Below are 15,643 nucleotides of genomic sequence, written 5' to 3' on the forward strand. Positions count from 1 at the left end.
ACGAATATAGGGAGGGAACCTAGATGGGTACCCCCCCCCCTCCCCCAACTCTAAAGAATAAATTGTTTCGATTAGGTTACAAGTGTAAAAAAATTTGTTTGAAATAGACGCTTTATTGACAGGTTAAAGAACTAACTAATCAGACAACCCGGGATTTAATCAAAAAGTTTTCCTTTGCCTGTTTAGGACATACCAGTTTTTAAAAATTGTGTTCCCGTTGTTGCCATAATGATATTGTACTTAAAATATGCAATCCAAAAACTTTATCGATTAGCATGTTTCATATTTTGCTGATTAGTAAACCCAATGCTTCATTTTTACCACTGCAGGTTATCCATGTGGCTGCACAGTTACTGCTCCACTCCAGCCACGCCAGGTCATCCATTTGAATACTCACTGCTTCACTCTAACCATTGTAGGTCATCTGTGGGACAGCAACTATTATCTTCAATGGGTAAGTCTTGTAGTTTTATCCCATATCTACTAAGTTGAACTTTACTTTGTCTCATCAAACAAAACTTGTCCTGTGTACTGAGTTCATATCTCTCTGTTTTTTATTTACCTTATCAAGTCCTCGGACACTTGTATTTGAACAAAATTGCTTCCACTTTTAATTTGTTTCCAAGATAAGCCACCATTTGGTTGCAACATAACAAACTGTTTCCGAGTGCTGGGCCAACTCCCAAAAGTCAATGTTATACCATCTAATTACATTTTCCCAAAACTTGCTGACACTCGGTTCAGAAAAGCGAACTTAACATGACATCCAGTCGCGCGTCCAGTCGCTCCTTACTGTTTCAGACGTCGAACTGTTCATGCACTTAGTTCAATAATTTGGTTCAGACTCTGGAATGCCTGTCTGAAAAGGGTGTAAGTTTATGTTTTTTAATGCTCAAAACAATTGTACTGTTTTGTTGACGGTCTTTAATTTGTTTTTACCAATCTTGTGATTTAATATGTGGTTGTAAATGTGATGTATGTCTTGATTCTGTTTCTGTTGCCATGCTGGTTGTTTCATTACAGAGTTGGCTGCTGCCTGCACAAATGATATAAGTCTAAAACTTGGAACATCCATAAACTCACTGCAGGCTATCCATGTGACTGATAAGGTTGTGCTATCAAGAAACTCAATGCTTCACTCCAACCACTGTATAGTTCATCTTTGTGACGGCAACTATTATCTTCAATGGGTAAGTCTTGAAGTTTTATCCCATATATACTAAGTTTAAACTGTACTTTGTCTCATCAAACAAAACTTGTCTCGTGCACCGGGGTCATATCACTCTGTGGTTTTTTACCTTTTCAAGTCTTCAGACACTAGTATTTAAACAAAAAAAATTCACTTTTAAATTGTTCCCAAACAGATTTGTGTCATTCATGAAATATTACCACAGTTGGTCTTTGAAAAGCGTTTGAAACAGTTTGTTATAAAATGCATAAGGTTAGAAAGTTATTTTAAAAGTAGAATACAATGATCCACACGAATTTACCTTGGAATTGCGTGGTTTTCCTTATACTTTGCAAACAAGCACGGTCGGCCATTTATGAGAGTAAAAATGGCGATTGATACTTGTGTGGATCATTATATTCTACTTTTAAAATATCTTCTATTCAATATGCATTTTTTTTCACAAACTTGACCGATCCAAAGGCAAAGTGTTCCTTTAAACAAAAAATTGGCAAATCCAATGATCTCGTTGGATTCTTCTTTGAAATTTATTTCCTTTTTTGCTCTCAAATTTACAAATATAGGGAGGGAACCTATATGGGTACCCCCCCCCCCCCGCCCCCTCCACCAACTCTAAAAAATAAATTGTTTCGATTAGGTTACAAGTGTAAAAGAAATTGTTTGAAATAGACGCTTTATTGACAGGTTAAAGAACTTACTAATCAGACAACCCTGGATTTAATCAAAAAGTTTTCCTTTGCCTGTTTAGGACATACCAGCTTTTTTTAAATTGTGTTCCCTTTGATGCCATAAAGATATTGTACTTAAAAAATAGTCAATCCAAAATTTATATTGATTGGCATGTTTCATGTTTCATAGTTTGCTGATAAGTTAACTCAATGCTTCATTCTTACCACTGCAGGTTATCCATGTGACTGCACAGTTACTGCTCCACTCCTACTGCGGCAGGTCATCCATTTGTTACTCACTGCATCACTCCAACCACTGTAGGTAATCTATGTGACAGCAACTATTATCTTCAATGGGTAAGTCTTGAAGTTTTATCCCATATCTACTAAGTTGAACTTTACTTTGTCTCATCAAACAAAACTTGTCCTGTGTACTGAGTTCATATCTCTCTGTTTTTTGTTTACCTTATCAAGTCCTCGGACACTTGTGTTTTAACAAAATTGCTTCCACTTTTAATTTGTTTCCAAGATTAGTCACCCATTTGGTTGCAACATAAAAAACTGTTTACCAGTGCTGGGCCAACTCTCTAAAGCCAATGTTATACCATCTAATTACATTTTCCCAAAACTTGCTGACACCCGGTTCAGACAAGCGAACATAACATAACATAACAGTTACATTAGGTTCGGCTCAAGACAAGATCTCAGCTGAAACCAAGGTGCTCCAGATCCGTTTTGGACAACTGCAACAGAACGATCTTTCAGATGTCGAACTGTGCACTTAATTCAATAATTTAGTTCGGACTCTGGAACGCCTGTCTGAAAAGGGTGTAAGTTTATGTTTTTTAATCCCAAAACAATAGTACTGTTTTGTTGACTGTCTTTAATTTGTTTTTATCAATCTTGTGATTTTAATATGTGGTTGTAAATGTGATGTATGTCTTGATTCTGTTCTGTTGCCATGCTGGTTGTTGCTATCAAGAAACCTCATTGCTTCACTCCAACCACTGTATAGTTCATTCATGTGACGGCAACTATTATCTTCAATGGGTAAGTCTTAAAGTTTTATCCCATATAATACTAAGTTTAAACTGTACTTTGTCTCATCAAACAAAACTTGTCTTGTGCACCGTGGTAATATCACTCTGTGGTTTTTTACCTGATAATGTCCTCAGACACTTGTATTTAAACATCAAAAATTTCACTTTTAAATTTTCCCAAACCGATTTGTGTCATTCATGAAATATTACCACAGTTGGTCTTTGAAAAGCGTTTGAAACAGTTTGTTATAAAATGCATAAGGTTAGAAAGTTATTTTAAAAGTAGAATACAATGATCCACACAAATTTACCTTGAAATTGCGTGGTTTTCCTTATATTTTGTGAACAAGCACGATCGGCCATTTATGAGAGTAAAAACTTTAACTCCCCTAAATGGCGCTTGATACTCGTGTGGATCATTATATTCTACTTTTAAAATATCTCCTATTCAATATGCATTTTATAACCAAACTGTTACAAACGCTTTTCCAAGACCAACTCGACCGATCCGAAGGCAAAGTGTTTCTTTTAAACAAAAATTGGCAAATCCAATGATCTCGTTTTTTGTTGTTGTTTTTTTAAATCAATTTCATTTTTTTCTCTCAAATTGACAAGTATAGGGAGGGAACCTAGAGGGGTAACCCCCCCCCCCCCCAACTCTAAAAAATAAATTGTTTCGATTAGGTTACAAGTTTAACATTTTTTGTTTGAAATAGACGCTTTATTGTCAGGTTAAAGAACTTACTTATCAGACAACCCTGGATTGAACCCAAAAGTTTTTCCTTTGCCTGTTTAGGACATACCAGCTTTTTTTAAATTGTGTTACCTTTGATGCCATAAAGATATTGTACTTAAAAAATAGTCAATCCAAAATTTATATTGATTGGCATGTTTCATGTTTCATAGTTTGCTGATAAGTTAACTCAATGCTTCATTCTTACCACTGCAGGTTATCCATGTGAGAGCACAGTTACTGCTCCACTCCAACCACGCCAGGTCATCCATTTGTGTACTAACTGCGTCACTCCAACCACTGTAGGACATCTATGTGACAGCAACTATTACCTTAAATGGGTAAGTCTTGAAGTTTTATCCCATATCTACTAAGTTGAACTTTACTTTGTCTCATCAAACAAAACTTGTCCTGTGTACTGAGTTCATATCTCTCTGTTTTTTTATTTACCTTATCAAGTCCTCAGACACTTGTATTTTAACAAAATTGCTTCCACTTTAATTGTGTACAAGATTAGTCACCCATTTGGTTGTGACATAAAAAAACTCCAAGCTCATGTTGTGTTGTTCCTCAAAAACTAAGATGTTGGGCTGTCTTTAAATTTACTGAAAATCATTTGTCAAGTGTTTTTCAAAATGTGGCATTCTTGTGATTTTTGTAATGGGATTTATAATTGTCATGTATGATTTGATTTCATCTAGATTGCCATGCTGGCTGTCCTTAGACAGGGTTGGCTGCTGCTGGCACAGATGATGAAAGCATGTCAACCTGGAACAAAAGAACATCGCCGAAGGTTCTACAGCATAAGTTGCCGTTACATCATTAAAGGTATATGCAAACCTTTTGAACCTTGTGATTTTATTACACTTTTTTACACTTCTATTGTCTGAAGCAATACACCAGTGTCCCCCCCCCCTCGGACCTAGGGTCATTTATACCCGAAGTCAATTTAAATAGGAACCTAGTCTCTTCATTACCAGTCCCCCCCACCCTCCAAGGTTATGTTGCACTTCTCAAATCATTTCCAAAATTATTTTGTGCATGTCTCAAAGCCACCACCAAGTTTTTGTTGTGTCGCTAAAGTTATTTAAATCACAAATTATGTCAAAGACACTTTACACTTATTGCTCCCTCCTTTAAGTGGGGCGTAATGCTGGTGAGAGAACCCAATTTAACTATCTTGGAAAGAAGGGTTTGTCCTGGTGTTTCTGGCATGTTTGGCAAATGATGTTGGATATATGGGTCTTGTGTTTCAACAAGTTAGCATAAATGTCTTAAACATTATGGCTCTCAGTAACTAAATGGATGACGCTTTATAAAAGCTTTATTTTATTACTTTTCAACTATTTCAGATCAAGGAGGCTCTAGAAGAGGGTCAGAAGACTCAAGCGGACCACGTTGCTTCCAAGATGTTAGAGATTTAACAGAAACAGTATAATGAGACCAGCAGTGATGAACACGACGTCTAGATTCCCCATCAAGACAACTGCCTCAAATCTTTATGAGAACACAGGTTGGATGCTTTGTACTGCCGGGAAGGAATTTATTGAGCATCCTTTTTGTATCAACCCCTAAATTTTCCAAAAGCACATTCTGTCCATCCTCAAAACTTTTCATCCTACTGATTTTCAAACACCAAACTGTTCATCTGCTTAATTTTTTTTTTAACCTTCTCACCACGCCTTCCTGCTCTAACATGCATCTTCAGCTACCACTCTCGACTAAGATCGAGAGTTGGAGTCGAGCAGTCACCTGAAAATTGAAATTGAAATTAGCGGTCGCCCGGTCGCCAAATGCGAGTGAAAATAGCGGCGGGCGAGTGAAAACCCTTTCTCACTAGCCCGCCGGGCGAGTCAAATAATTATTCCTTTTCACATATAAATGAGGGTTCAGTGGCAAAATCCCACAGAAAACTTTTACTAAAGCTTTTAAATTAGTAAGTTTGACAATTCTAGATACTTGCTAGATTTAATTTTGCCGTGATCGGGACCGAAATTGCCGTCGTTTGTTTCAGAAAACATGTGCATGACGACAATCAATTGAAAACACGATGCACAAACCACATGGTGCCGAGTATCCTTACAGTACATGTACACGGTCGCCCACTGGTACATCCATGCAGTGTGCCAATAGTTTCTGAGGTAATCATTCTCCATCTATCATAACAGTTAAAAAACTTTCCAAAGACACTTAACCACTATTGCTCCCCCCCTTTAAGTAGGACGAAATGCTGGTGAGAGAACCCAATTGTATACATGGTGTTTCTAGCATGTTTTACAAATGATGTTGTATATATGGGTCTTGTATCTCAACAAGTTAGCATAAATGTTTTAACCATTATGGCTCTCAGTAACTAAATGGGTGACGCTTTATAAAAGCTTGATTTTATTATTTTTTCAACTACTTCAAATCCAGGAGGCTCTTGAAGAGAGTCAGTCAGAACAATCAAGAGGACCACCTTGCTTCCAAGACGTTAGAGATTGAACGAAACTGTCTAATGAGAACAGCAGTGATGAACACGACGTCTTGATTCCCCATCAAGACATCTGCCTCAAAGATTCATGAGAACACAAGTTGTATGCTTTGTTCTGCTCGGAAGGAATTTATGAAGTATGATTTTTGTATCAACCCCTAAATTTTCCAAAAGCACATTCTGTCCATCCTCATGCCTTTTCATCGTACTGATTTTCAAACATAAAACTGTTCATTAGCTGCTTATTTTTTCCCAAGCCAAATATGTACAGACCCTTAACTTTTGGGTTGACTTTGGTTGGGTTGGTCACCAGTTGGTTGTGACACAAAAAAGCTCCTAGCTCATGTTGTGTTGTTCTTCTAAAACAAAGATGTTGGGCTGTCTTTAAATTAACCGAAAATTATATGTCAAGTGTTTTTTTAAATGTGGCATTCTTGTGTTTTTCTATTCAATTGAGTTTATATTGTTTATATATGGTTTGATTTCATCTAGGCTGCTGCTAGCACGGATGGTGAAAGCATGTCAACCTGGAACAAAAGAATCGCTGAAGGCTCTACAGCATATATTGCCGTTACATCATTGAAGGTATGTATACTTTGTTTAACCTTGTGATTTGACACTTTTGTTACACTTCTATTGTTCTCAAGCCACAACTGTGCCATCTCTGATAAGCAGAATGTTGAGTCCCTCAAAACTTGCTAAGCTGAATAAATTTTGAGTCGCTACAAGTTCACAACCCAATGGTGTGCGGTCTCTTGAAATAATTAATGTTATACCAGCCCTTTAAAAAAACTTGACAATAAATCGACTGGTGTTACTCTGAAATTTGTATGCTCCCTCGATGTGGTGGTGCTTTTGATATTTCATAAAATCTCCTGTTGTCCAATTTTGTGGCATCCCTTTGAAACCATACCTACAATCCTGGCCATATCTCGTTGGGCCCCCCTGCCCCCTTTCAATGTTGGTTCCAATTGCCGATCTTCTTATGAGTTACAGTCAACATTGAGCGGGGGGCGGGAAACAGTGTTGTTATTGTGAATGGGAAGTGCACAGTGAATTGTTTTGTGTAGCGTTAGGAATGGGTGGCCCAAGCATTTTGGCCGGGATTGTGGTTCATGTTGAACTGCTCCGGTCATTTTCAAATCAACCTTGTACATTCTCTCATGGTGACATTGTATGGCTGTAATTATTGTTTTAAGGAACACATTGCCTTGAATCGGTCGAGTTGGTCTTTGAAAAGCGCTTGTAACCGTTTGTTATAAAATGCATATGATTATAAAGATATTTTAAAAGTAGAATATAATGATCCACACAAGTATCACTCGACATTGCGTGGTTTTCCTTAATATACCTTGTCGACTAACACGCTCGGCCGTTAAATGGCCGACAGAGTTAGTTCGCAAAGTAAAAGGAAAACCACGCAATTTCGATGTAAATTTGTGTTGATAATTGTATTCTACTTTTAAATCATCTTTCTAACCATATGCATTTTATAACGAACGGTTACAAACGCTTTTCAAAGACCAAATCAACCGATCCGAGGCAACGTGTTCCTTTAATTACAGCAATTCAATGTCTTGCTAGATGACTTTTGATGAAATTATAAACGAATTTGTTTTTTCTTCTTCAGATTATTCACTAATTGGAGAGTCAACTCATTGTCCCAAGTAATACACCAGCCCCCCCCCCTCGGACCTGGGGTTATTTATAACTGAAGTCCATTTGATTAGTAACCTAGTCTCTTCATCACCTGTCTCCCCCAGACTTAGGGTCTTCTATACCCAAAGTCAATTCATTTAGGACCTTGGACTCCTCACCACACCCTTCCTGCTGCAACACACATCTTCATATTACCACTCTCCATTGTGAGCAAGATTTGGAGTCCAGCAGTCACCTGACAGACAGAGAATACTGTCCGTTACACTGAGCCCGATGGTTCTTCTCAGAACCGAAAATCACTCAAGTGAGATCTACCTACTGAGTTTGGCAATCATCATGTTGCCAAGCTTCGGAGGGTTGGCATTTTGTTGACCTACCCCAAATTTCTGATGCTCAGTAATACAATTTTTGTACCTTAAAAGCAATGTGCACTTTTTGGAAACTTTGGAGTGTTTTAATCCTTTATAAATTTAGTTGTATACAATAAAATAACCTTGAAAATTTCATTTCAAAATGTGGTCGTGGTCACAGTTTTGAGATATCGCTGAAACTTCGTAGCAAATCTACCTCCGTAGACATCTGCCTCAAACCTTCATTTTAACACAGGTTGGATGCTTTGTTCTTCTGGGAAGGAATTTATTTAGTATAATTTTTGTATCAACCGCTAAATTTTCCAAAAACACTCTGTCCATCCTCAAAACATTTCATCCTACTGATTTTCAATTATCAAACTGTTCATTAGCTGCTCAAATTTTCCCGAACCAATTGTGTAAAGACCCTTTAACTTTTGGCTCGACTTTGTGTAGATTGGTCACCCAGTTGGATGTGATATAAAAAATCTCCAAGCTCGTGTTGTGTTGTTCCTCAAAAACTAAGATGTTGGGCTTTCTTTAAACTTACCGAAAATCATTTTTTCAAATGTTTTTTTTTTTTTTTTAAATGTGCCATTCTTGTGATTTTTATTTTATGGGATTTAGACTGTCATGTATTCTTTGATTTCATGTAGATTGCCATGCTGGCTGTCCTTAGACAGGGTTGGCTGCTGTCAGCACAGATGATGAAAGCATGTCAATCTGGAACAAAAGTACATCGCTGAAGGACAGCATAGATTGTCGTTACGTCATTGAAGGTAGATGCATAATTTTTGAACCTTGTGATTTTATTACACTTCTTTACACTAATATTCCAAAGCCAAAACTTTACCATCTCTGCTAATTAGAATGTTGAGTCCCACAACACTTGCTAAGCTGAATATATTTTCAATTCGCTACAAGTTCACAACCCAATAGTGTGCGATCTCTTGAAATAATTAATCTTATGCCAGCCCTTCAAAAACTGATCAATCAAACAACATTTGTTACTCTCCAATTTGTATTCTCCCTCGATGTTGTGGTGCTTTTGATATTTCATGAAATCCCGTTGTCCAGTTTTGTTGCATCTCTTGAAACCATACCTAGTTCATGTTGAATTGCTCAAGTCATTTTCAAATCAATCTTGTACATTCTCTCAATACCATTTCATAGTGATATTGTATCGTTGTAATTATTGTTTAGTTCCAGCGATTCAATGTATTGCTAGATGACTATTGATGAAAGCTAGATGACTTTTGATGAAATGATAACCAGAGGTTTTTTTCCTTGTTCAGATTATTCACTGATTGGAGAGCCAACTCATTGTCCCAAGCAATACACCACCCCCCCCCCCCTCGGAACTAGGATCATTTATAACTGAAGTCAATTTGATAAGGAACCTAGTCTCTTCATCACCAGCCCCCCCCCCCAGACTTAGGGTCTTCTATACCCAAAGTCGATCCATTTAGGACCTTGGACTTATGCCCTCCCGACTCATACATGCATCTTCAGCCACCACTCTCCAGTGCAAGCAAGAGTTGGATTCGAGCAGTCACCTGACAGACAGAGTATACTGTCTGAAACATTGAACCCACCGGTTCTTCTCGGAACCAACAATTACTCAATAGAGATCTATACCTACTGAGTTTGGAAATCATAATGTTACCAAGCTTTGGAGGATTGGCATTTTGTAGGTCCACCCCAAATTTCTCAAGCTATTGTTACTACTCATTATTGTGTCAAATCAACCTTATAGTATACTGTGCCAATAATTTCTGATGCCCCATCCTGACAAAAAGAGTCAGAAAAGTTTTGAAGCTTATAAGCAATGTGCAATTTGTGATAACTTTTGATTGTTTTAATTCTTTATAAATTAAGTTGTATACTCTAAAATTAACCTGTGAAAATTTATTTCAAAAGGTGGTCAGTGGTCACAGTTTGAGATATCACTGAAACTCCGGAGCAAATCTTTACAGGAATACACAATCTAAGAAGCGTTGCTGCAGTAATGCTTCTCATTTTCAAATATCTTGAGATGGAAAATTAAATCTTTTTCCATAATCATAATTCTTCAAATTGCAATGTTTCTCAAAAATGGATTTTACTCTCAAAAGCTGTTGTACATCTTAGTTTTATTTCCCTTAGAGAGGAGAGTTTGCCCTGGTGTTTCTGACATGTTTGGCAAATGATGTTGTACATATGGGTTTTGTATTTCAAAATCTTAGCATAACTGTCTTAAACATTTCTACTCTCAGTAAATGAATGGACAACGCTTTTTTAAATGCTTGATTTTATTATTTTTCAGCTGCGTCAGATCTAGGAGGTTCTTGAAGAAGGTCAGAACACTCAAGCGAACGACTTTGCTTCAAAGACGGCAGAGATTGAACAGAAACGGCCCAATGAGAACAGCAGTGATGAACATGACGTCTAGATCCTCATCAAGACACGGCCTCAAACCATCATGAGAACGCAGGTTTGATGCTTCGCACTGCCCTCAAGGAACTTATTAAATGCTTTTTGAACCGACTCTTAAATTTTCCAAAAGCACATTCTGTCCATCCTCAAAACTTTTCATCCGACTGATTTCCAAACATCAAACTGTTCATTAGCTGCTTAAATTTTCCCAAACCAAATGTGTATAGACCCTTTAAATTTTGCGTTGACTTTGTTTAGACTGGTCAACCAGTTGGTTGTGACATGAAAAGCTCTAAGCTCATTTTGTGTTTTTCATAAAAAACTAACATGTTGAGCTGTCTTTAAATTTACCGAAAATCATTCGTCAAGTGTTTTTAAAAATGGCATTCTTGTCATTTTTATGATGGGATGCTTGTATGCTTTGATTCATCTAGATTGCCATGCTGGCTGTCCTTAGACAGGTTTGGTTGCTGCTAAAACATGACGAAAGCATGTCAACCTGGAACAAAAGAACATTGAAAGAATTATACACATTTTTCAACCTTGTGAATTTATTACACATTCTGTACACTTCTATTGTTCCCAAGCCACACCTGTACCATCTCTGATAGTGTCCGATCTCTTGAAATAATTAATGTTATGCCAGCCCATCAAAAAACTTACCAATCAAACGACTTTTGTTACTCTGAAATTTGTATTCTCGCTTGATGTTGTGGTGCTTTTGATATTTCATAAATAACTCCTGTTGTCCAGTTTTATGGAATATCTTCATGTTGAACTGCTCAATTTATTTTGAAACCAACCTTGTACTAGAGTCCCACTCAAGACAACCGTCTCAAACCATCATGAGAACACAGGTTGGATGCAAAATTATCTTTCAACTCTTTAGTGTTTCGTTCAACTAATTTTTTTCTTTTACCTTTTTGTTCACCCATTTTATCAAGTTCTTTCAATTGTTGTGTTTTAACTCTTTCAAACTTTTCATTTGTTAAAAGTTGGTTCTGGTACCAGTCATCTTGAAACATTTTTTTAAGCTCAGAATTTACACAAATAAAATCGGTATAATTTGGTTGATATCCCTGACCCATTCCCCCCCCCCCAAAAATGATTAGTTAAGCTGGTGTTGGGTTTACTAATTTGAACTTGAATAAGCCGAGGATACTTCAGATGGAACTTCTTTTGCCAGAGGACACTTCAGATGGAACTTCATTTGAACCTGTGAGTATGAACAAATATCTTTACTAACCACGCCAGATCATGGAACAACGACACTCCAGATTGAACTTTATCTTCAGCTTCATTTGGACATGTGAGTATGGAAAACTTTCTTGAAAAATCACGCCACACGCACAACATGGAACGGAGCATATGCGGCCACAGGCCAACGGTCCTGAGTGCAAACCTTTATCAGAGCTATCCTTAAACTATTCTATTTCTCACTCCAAAAAATCGTCCCCAAAGTATCTACCAAGTCTTCCCGAAAGTATATACTAAGTGCCCTCTCTGAGTTTAAGTTTTAATTTAACTCTGAAATTAAAGTTTCTTTTGAGTTTCTCTTCAACTTTTAACCAAATCTTCAAAGTTCTTTATAAACTCTTCCAAGTTTTCCCTCGACTCTTCCAAGTTCTAAATCAACTCTTTAAAATTTTCTTAATTTTCTATTTTCCCCCTTAAATCTTCCCAAGTTGTTCTTGACCAAGTTTTAGCTTCTCAACTCTATCAAGTTGTATTCTAAACTCTTCCAAGATCTTAATAAGCTCTTCCAAAACTGTTTTATCACCTCACAAAGTTCCTGTTCAACTCTTCCAAAATTTATTAATTTTCCAGTTTTTATTCCCAAATCTTCCTAGTTCTTGACAAACTCTTTCAAGTTGTTTTTTATAAACTCTTCCAATTGTTTTCAATTCAAGTTTTCTTAATTTTTTCAAAGTTGTTCTTAACCAACTAATTGGTTTTCTCAACTCCAAGTTCTTAATCAACTCTTTCAAATGTTTGATCACCTCTCGAAATCTTTTTAATTTGCCAGGTTTTTACCCAAATATTCTAAGCTCTTAATAAACACTTGTTGTTTTCTCATCTCTTCTTAGTTCTTAGTCAACTCTTCCTATTATTGTACCACTTCTTCTCAAAGTTGTTTTCTAAATTCTTCCAAGTTCTTATTCAACTTGTCTAATTGTTGTATCACCTCTTCCAAGTTCATAACCAGCTATTCCAAGTAGAACAGTTGTTCAAATTTTCCAAGTTGTTTCCTAAACCTTCCCAAGTTGTTCTTGATCAACTCTTCTCATTCAACTCTTTCAAGTGTTTGCTTCTCAACTCTTTCAAGCTGTTTTCTAAACTCCTCCAATTGTTGTATCACTTCTTCCAACTGTTTTATCACCTTTTCCAAGTTTAATTATTTATTCTTATTCAACTCGTCTAATTGTTGTATCACCTCTTCCAAGTTCTTAACCAATTATTCCAAGTAGAATAGTTATTCTTAATCAACTCTTCCAAGTTCTTAATTTACTCTTTCAAATGTTTTATCACCTCAAATGTTTTATCGAAGTCTTTTCAATTTGCCAGGTTTTTACCTAAGTTCTTAATAAACTCTTCCAGTTGTTATATCACCTGTTCTAAGTTCTTCTTAATCAGCTCTTAAAGTTTGTTCTCAACGCTTCATTTTATTTTATCAACTCTTCAAAGTTCTTAATCAACTCGTTCAAATGTTTTATCGCCTCTCAAAGTCTTTTCCACAAATATTCCAAGTTCTTAATCGACTCTTCCAATTGTTGTATCCTCCTCCAAGTTCTTAATAAACTGTTCTTAGTTCTTCATTTTTTAAATCAACCAAGTTCTTAATCATCTGTTCTAAATGCTTACTCAACTTTTCCAAGTATTTTATCAACTCTTTCAACTATCAACTATTCTAATTTCTAAATCAACTCTACCAATTTTTGTGCCACCCTGAAACTTATTCAACTCTTCCAGTCTTCATCTTTGAAATGGGCGTGGCCTATTTTATTTGTCTTTTAAATGGGCGTGGCCTAATTTCTTTATCTTTTCAAATATGCATATTAATTTCTATTGTCTTTTAAATGGGCGTAGCCTGTTTTCTTTATCTTTTTAAATATGCATATTAATTTCTATTGTCTTTTAAATGGGCGTGGCCTATTTTCTTTATCTTTTTAAATATGCATATTATTTCTATTGTCTTTTAAATGGGCGTGGCCTGTTTTCTTTATCTTTTGAAATATGCATATTAATTTCTATTGTCTTTTAAATGGGCGTGGCCTATTTTCTTTATCTTTTTAAATATGCATATTAATTTCTAAGGTCTTTTAAATGGGCGTGGCCTTTTTTCTTTATCTTTTCAAATATGCATATTAATTTCTATTGTCTTTTAAATGGGCATGGCCTACTTTCTTTATCTTTTCAAATATGCATATTATTTCTATTGTCTTTTAAATGGGCGTGGCCTACTTTCTTTATCTTTTCAAATATGCATATTAATTTCTATTGTCTATTTAATTGGCGTGGTCCACTTTCTTTATCTTTTTAAATAAGCATATTAATTTCAATTGTCTTTTAAATGGGCGTGGCCTACTCTCTTTATCTTTTCAAATATGATATTAATTTCTATTGTCTAATAAATTGGCGTGGCCTACTTTCTTTATCTTTTTAAATATGATATTAATTTCTATTGTCTTTTAAATGGGCGTGGCCTACTTTCTTTATCTTTTTAACTGTGCATATTAATTTCTATTGTCTTTTAAATGGGCGTGGCCTACTTTCTTTATCTTTTTAAATATGCATATTAATATCTATTGTCTTTTAAATGGGCGTGGCCTACTTTCTTTATCTTTTCAATTATGCTCATTAATTTCTATTGTCTTTTAAATGGGTGTGGCCTACTTTCTTTATCTTTTCAAATATGCATATTAATTTCTATTGTCTTTTAAATGGGCGTGGCCTACTTTCTTTATCTTTTCAAATATGCATATTATTTCTATTGTCTTTTAAATGGGCGTGGCCTACTTTCTTTATCTTTTCAAATATGCATATTAACTTCTATTGTCTAATAAATTGGCTTGGTCTACTTTCTTTATTTTAACTATGCATATTAATTTCTATTGTCTTTTAAATGGGCGTGGCCTACTTTCTTTATCTTTTTAAATATGCATATTTATATCTATTGTCTTTTAAATGGGCGTGGCCTACTTTCTTTACCTTTTCAATTATGCTCATTAATTTCTATTGTCTTTTAAATGGGTGTGGCCTACCTCTTTATCTTTTCAAATATGCATATTAATTTCTATTGTCTTTTAAATGGGCGTGGCCTGTTTTCTTTATCTTTTCAAATATGCATATTAATTTCTATTGACTTTCAAATGGGCGTGGCCTGTTTTCTTTATCTTTTTAAATATGCATATTTTATTTCTATTGTCTTTTAAATGGGCGTGGCCTATTTTCTTTATCTTTTTAAATATGCATATTAATTTCTATTGTCTTTTAAATGGGTGTGGCCTACTTCTTTATCTTTTCAAATATGCATATTAATTTCTATTGTCTTTTAAATGGGCGTGGCCTGTTTTCTTTATCTTTTCAAATATGCATATTAATTTCTATTGACTTTCAAATGGGCGTGGCCTGTTTTCTTTATCTTTTTAAATATGCATATTTATTTCTATTGTCTTTTAAATGGGCGTGGCCTATTTTCTTTATCTTTTTAAATATGCATATTTATTTCTATTGTCTTTTAAATGGGCGTGGCCTATTTTCTTTTTTTTTTTCAATATGCGTATTAACTTCTATCGTATTTTAAATGGGCGTGGCCTATTTTCTTTATCTTTTCAAATATGCATATTATTTCTATTGTCTTTTAAATGGGCGTGGCCTACTTTCTTTATCTTTTCAAATATGCATATTAATTTCTATTGTATTTTAAATGGGCGTGGCCTATTTTCTTTATCTTTTCAATTATGCATATTAATTTCTATTGTCTTTTAAATGGGCGTGGCCTACTTACTTTATCTTTTCAAATATGCATATTATTTCTATTGTCTTTTAAATGGGCGTGGCCTACTTTCTTTATCTGTTTAAATGTGCATATTAATTTCTATTGTCTTTTAAATGG

The 15,643-nt window shown here is 35.5% G+C and overlaps 1 protein-coding gene across 9 annotated transcripts; it reads left to right on the forward strand.

Moving 5' to 3' along the window:
• The first annotated feature begins 331 nt into the window (after nucleotides 1–331).
• On the forward strand, nucleotides 332–10,792 carry LOC139934050 (uncharacterized). 9 transcript variants are annotated; one of them, XM_071928332.1, is made up of 10 exons: nucleotides 350–454; nucleotides 1,024–1,190; nucleotides 2,091–2,907; nucleotides 3,847–3,971; nucleotides 4,332–4,458; nucleotides 4,983–6,240; nucleotides 6,596–6,688; nucleotides 7,734–7,770; nucleotides 8,769–8,891; nucleotides 10,418–10,792. In XM_071928332.1, the coding sequence occupies exons 3-6, from the start codon at nucleotides 2,904–2,906 to the stop codon at nucleotides 5,066–5,068; spliced, it is 342 nt and encodes a 113-aa protein (XP_071784433.1). In that variant the 5' UTR covers nucleotides 350–454; nucleotides 1,024–1,190; nucleotides 2,091–2,903; the 3' UTR covers nucleotides 5,069–6,240; nucleotides 6,596–6,688; nucleotides 7,734–7,770; nucleotides 8,769–8,891; nucleotides 10,418–10,792. The 9 variants fall into 9 exon arrangements, with proteins under 9 accessions (XP_071784439.1, XP_071784433.1, XP_071784437.1 ...); XM_071928336.1 differs by lacking the exon at nucleotides 10,418–10,792 and having other exon boundaries at nucleotides 4,983–5,771; nucleotides 6,046–6,240; nucleotides 7,734–9,429; XM_071928337.1 differs by lacking the exon at nucleotides 10,418–10,792 and having other exon boundaries at nucleotides 4,983–5,143; nucleotides 6,046–6,240; nucleotides 7,734–9,429.
• The last annotated feature ends 4,851 nt before the right edge of the window (nucleotides 10,793–15,643 follow it).

Source organism: Asterias amurensis, chromosome 2, assembly GCF_032118995.1.
Source record: "Asterias amurensis chromosome 2, ASM3211899v1".
NCBI lineage: Eukaryota > Metazoa > Echinodermata > Asteroidea > Forcipulatida > Asteriidae > Asterias > Asterias amurensis.

Coding starts and splice junctions, on each gene's coding strand:
- LOC139934050 (XM_071928338.1), top strand. Junction 3,972..4,331: donor GCAACTATTACCTTAAATGG/GTAAGTCTTGAA, acceptor GATTTCATCTAG/ATTGCCATGCTGGCTGTCCT. Junction 4,459..4,982: donor TTGCCGTTACATCATTAAAG/GTATATGCAAAC, acceptor CAACTATTTCAG/ATCAAGGAGGCTCTAGAAGA.